The 4,829-nt window shown below is 48.2% G+C and overlaps 1 protein-coding gene across 1 annotated transcript; it reads left to right on the forward strand.

Annotated features, from left to right (window-relative positions):
- Positions 1–1,036: 1,036 nt before the first annotated feature.
- LOC127312268 (uncharacterized) lies at positions 1,037–2,130 on the forward strand. Its single transcript, XM_051342819.2, has one exon. It carries the CDS (start codon positions 1,372–1,374, stop codon positions 1,978–1,980), a length of 609 nt encoding a protein of 202 aa, XP_051198779.2. The 5' UTR covers positions 1,037–1,371; the 3' UTR covers positions 1,981–2,130.
- The last annotated feature ends 2,699 nt before the right edge of the window (positions 2,131–4,829 follow it).

Below are 4,829 nucleotides of genomic sequence, written 5' to 3' on the forward strand. Positions count from 1 at the left end.
TCCAAATTCGAGAAAATTGCGTATACCAGCAATCCTTGGGGCAGATTTTGCGCAAACCAGTGACTCAAGTTTAATTTTGCACAGACCAGCGACTCTAGTTCTAATCGTTGCAAGCAGCTGTAAGGATCCGGTTATATGGTTAATATAGTAGTATATGATAAGAAAGGCCTATCTTATTAGGACATGGTGCTTTTGCTCCTGATGCATATGATTCCATTATTTAAAATGCATTTCAAACATATTTAAAAATATCAAAAAAATTCAAAACAAAATGTTGCGCATACGTCTCCACGTCGTACGTGTTCACGAAGTCATTTGAGGAAAAAAAAAATGGATTGTTACGTGGCTTGTGCAAAAAAGACAGACAAATGCCATAAAGAAATATCATTTTACTATGGAGCCGTAAGCGAGGACATAGAATGTGGAGATATATAAGCTAAAAAAAATCTTCAAACTTTTTAATATTTTTTAATTCATTTTTTTACGTAAAGGGAGCATATGCACTGGGGATCAAAAGTGCATTTCTGTATCTTATTAGGTCATCTCTAATAGCCGCTGCATAACGGACCGTACGCCTCGTAGTCCATGTCGTCATCGTCGAGGTCCTCAAGGTTCGCCTCAATGCTAGCACACCGCTCCTTGTGTTCGGTCTCGAACCACCTCGCCCACAGTGGCGAGTCCACGACGTAGGCTTGGTATGTGTCGTCAATGGAGTCCGCGTCGAGCTCCACCTTCACTGGGAGCGGCTAGGGCCTCCCATGGCGGCGGACGCAAGGACTACATCGTTCAGTGATGACAGCGAAGGCATGAGCAGTCCCAGTTTAGACGTTTGTAGGATATATAGCATTGGGTATGTCCCAATTTATTTTGCAATTCATAAAACTCATGAATTTTTTTATCATTTTAATTTTTAAATAAAGCGAGCATGGAAGTTTTAGAGTAAATAATCCCTACTCTATTAAGATTAGGTTCACGTTAGGTCAGCCGATTAAGTGAAACCGAATAATTGGATGTCCTGTTAAGCGGTCATTAGAGCTCTCTGCAATATTCTCTCAAAGAAGCACTGGTTTGCGCAACAAAAAATTTAAGTGATTTGTCTGTGCAACATCCTCCCCAAGAGTTGCTGGTCCTTGCAATTTCCTCTCCAAATTCCGAACCCACACACGGAAGAAAACAGTGGATCAGTCGATCCTGTCTCCGATCCGAGTCCCGCTCCGGGTCGACATCCACACCTGCGCGCCAAAGAAAAAGGTTCTTGCTTTATAATCTCGACACCCCACCAGGCCACCATCACCATCAGCTGCTTCCCCAATTTGAGATCTCGCGGCGTCCTGAGTAAGGCGGAAGAGGCGCAGAAGATCAGCTTAACCGATGGCCCGCGTGGAGGGTTCATACCATCGGCGCAACATGTCGGCGGACGAGATTGCAGCCAAGAAAGCGGCGGCCGGCAAGGATTGTCCGCTGAAGCCGTGCACCACCACGAAAAGGAAGTCAGAGGAGGCGGTGTCGGCCGGCGACGAGTGCCCGCCGGAGCCACGCATCACCAAGAAAAGCAAGGTGCAGGCGGCGACGGTGGCCAAAGGCGAGGAGGCTCCGGCGAAAAAGATGACCCGGCTGCCGCAGAAGGAGGTTGCTTGGATCCTCGCCCAGGAGGCCTTTGAACCTGACCATCGCGTCCGGCCTGAAGTCAGGGCCCTGAGACGCCTGCGCCGTGACCTGTGGCCTCCGGCGGAGGAGATGTCCCGCAGTTACATCGCTGCACGGGTCTTCATTCAAATTGAGGAGGACTTCTCCGAACACCAGGCCTGGGTCCGCAGCCAGTACCGCAAGCATGGATACGTCGAGGTGGACGACGACTTCTTGGCTGACAGGGCCAACGCCCGAGCAAGTTGCGACAAAGCACGGGACAATGTATTCAAAGACGTGGACTTCTCCGGCGTCGAGGATCTCAAGGAAATGTTCATGGACTTGTGGTCATGAACCCTTGTCATTTGTCTACGATCGTCCATCTAAGAACACAGTTATTAGTTCAGCTGTGATGTATCCTTCCGTTATCATCCAAAGATATCATTGTATCGTTACTGTCATCCACCATGTGATCTGGGCACTGTAGAACCCTTTTGTGTAATAATAATTCAGCGAGTTATATTCCTCTTTTTGAGATCATGATGTGGTTCTGCTCTTACCTTGCGCAAATGTGTGTTTTGGTTTGCAGTTTATCAAATCCCTGAGTTACCTTCGAGGGTTAAGTCTGCTCATAATTACGTGGTTGGGTATGTCCATGGCCTCTGTAACAATTAGTTAAGTCAGAAGCTGTAATGCTTGTAAAGTAGTTCAAAAGTTGCAACAGCAATAGTGTATGGCTGTAAACAGAATTACATCAAAGGCTGGTATACATGAGATAGCAAAGCATGGCGCACGAGACGATGACAACGACTTCTCAGACGGCGAAGATCTCAAGGACCTTATTATGTACTTGTGGCCCTGAACCCATGTTATTTGTAATGCAAACGTGTATCTGATGATCGATGTACAGCTGCAGCTTTAAGCTCGATATAAGTGTAGCCGTGATGATACATGTAGCCCTCTGGTTAGCAAGGCACTATGGCAATGATGAAAACCATAGATTTTTCTAATATTTTTTCTCAAATTTTGGAAATGATATATGTAGTTTTTCAAGAAAATTACACCACCGCTTGAGGCCGAAGCGGCAAGCTCATACTGCTCCAGGCTGGAGCGGTAAGGTGGTGGTCAAAATCATCGCCGCACCTGCCAGAGGTAAGGGCATCTCCAACGCGGCGATCAAATCGGACGCGTTGGCCAGTCTGGATGGGACCGTTTTGGTGGCCGCGTGAACACGTGGACCGGCGGACTCTGCGGTCGGTCCGTTTGGGTCGCGCTTTGCCCCCATCGCGCGGACGCATCCCAAATGTGAATTATAACAAAAATAAATATAAAAAAAGGCAAAACAAAAACAATTACAAATTAAATTTAAACTAAAGTTCATTTAACTTAGCCCCCTATTTTGGGCAATTTTTACACAAAAGAAAGCCCTATATGGGCTTTAAACTAAAAAAATGATGAAACCCTACTCCAGGGTTTGGGATGCGATGGCCGCCGGTGCACCACCCTACTCCCAGTAGTACTCGTCGTCATCGCCGTCGATGAGGACGACGCCGCCCGGCGGCGACGCGCTGTTCCGGCTGGACACGCCAGAGGGAGCCGGGGACTCCGGCCAGGGCGACCACTGCGCCCTTTCCCAGGCGGAGTGCGGGTCCGTAGGGCTCACCGGCCTGCAGGCGTGCCAGCCGCGCTGCCTCCTTCTGCCGCTGCTCTGCCGCAGCGGCCTGCAGCTCCGCCTAGTGCCGGAGCGCGACTAGGCGCTCCTCCTTGATACGCGTAAAGCACACGTCCGTTGGGAACCCCAAGTGGAAGGTATGATGCGTATAGAAGCAAGTTTCTCTCAGTAAGAAACCAAGGTTTATCGAACCAGTAGGAGCCAAGAAGCACGTTGAAGGTTGATGGCGGCGAAGTGTAGTGCGGCGCAACACCAGGATTCCGGCGCCAACGTGGAACCTGCACAACACAATCAAAGTACTTTGCTCCAACGTAACAGTGAGGTTGTCAATCTCACCGGCTTGCTGTAACAAAGGATTAGATGTATAGTGTGGAAGATGATGTTTGTTTGCGAAGAACGGTAAAGAACAATTGCAGTAGATTGTATTTCAGATGTAAAGAATGGACCGGGGTCCACAGTTCAATAGAGGTGTCTCTCCCATAAGATAAATAGCATGTTGGGTGAACGAATTACGGTTGGGCAATTGACAAATAAAGAAGGCATAACAATGCACATACATATATCATGATGAGTACTATGAGATTTAATCAGGGCATTACGACAAAGTACATAGACCGCTATCCAGCATGCATCTATGCCTAAATAGTCCACTTTCAGGTTATCATCCGAACCCCTTCCGGTATTAAGTTCTAAACAACAGACAATTGCATTAAGTATGGTGCGTAATGTAATCAACACAAATATCCTTAGACAAAGCATCGATGTTTTATCCCTAGTGGCAACAGCACATCCACAACCTTAGAACTTTCTGTCACTGTCCCAGATTCAATGGAGGCATGAACCCACTATCGAGATAAATACTCCCTCTTGGAGTTACAAGTATCAACTTGGCTAGAGCCTCTACTAGCAACGGAGAGCATGCAAGAACATAAACAACATATATGATAGATTGATAATCAACTTGACATAGTATTCAATATTCATCGGATCCCAACAAACACAACATGTAGCATTACAAATAGATGATCTTGATCATGATAGGCAGCTCACAAGATCTAACATGATAGCACAATGAGGAGAAGACAACCATCTAGCTACTGCTATGGACCCATAGTCCAGGGGTGAACTACTCACACATCGATCCGGAGGCGATCATGGCGATGAAGAGACCTCCGGGAGATGATTCCCCTCTCGGCAGGTGCCGGAGGCGATCTCCTGAATCCCCCGAGATGGGATTGGCGGCGGCGGCGTCTCTGGAAGGTTTTCCGTATCGTGGCTCTCGGTACAGAGGGTTTCGTGACGAAGGCGTTAAGTAGGCGGAAGGGCGGAGTCGGAGGAGTCACGAGGGCCCCACACGCTAGGGCCGCGTGGGCCCCCCCTTAGGCCGTGCCGCCCTAGTGTGGCGGCGCCCCGTGGCCCCACTTCGTTTCTCCCTCGGTCTTCTGGAAGCTTCGTGGAAAAATAGTCCCCTGGGCGTTGATTTCGTCCAATTCCGAGAATATTTCCTTACTAGGATTTCTGAAACCAAAAA

The sequence above is a fragment of the Lolium perenne genome, chromosome 7, assembly GCF_019359855.2.
Source record: "Lolium perenne isolate Kyuss_39 chromosome 7, Kyuss_2.0, whole genome shotgun sequence".
Lineage (NCBI taxonomy): Eukaryota > Viridiplantae > Streptophyta > Magnoliopsida > Poales > Poaceae > Lolium > Lolium perenne.

Bases quoted from the DNA above. Each gene is read 5' to 3' on its own strand.
- LOC127312268 (XM_051342819.2), top strand. From the start codon at position 1,372: ATGGCCCGCGTGGAGGGTTCATACCATCGGCGCAACATGTCGGCGGAC.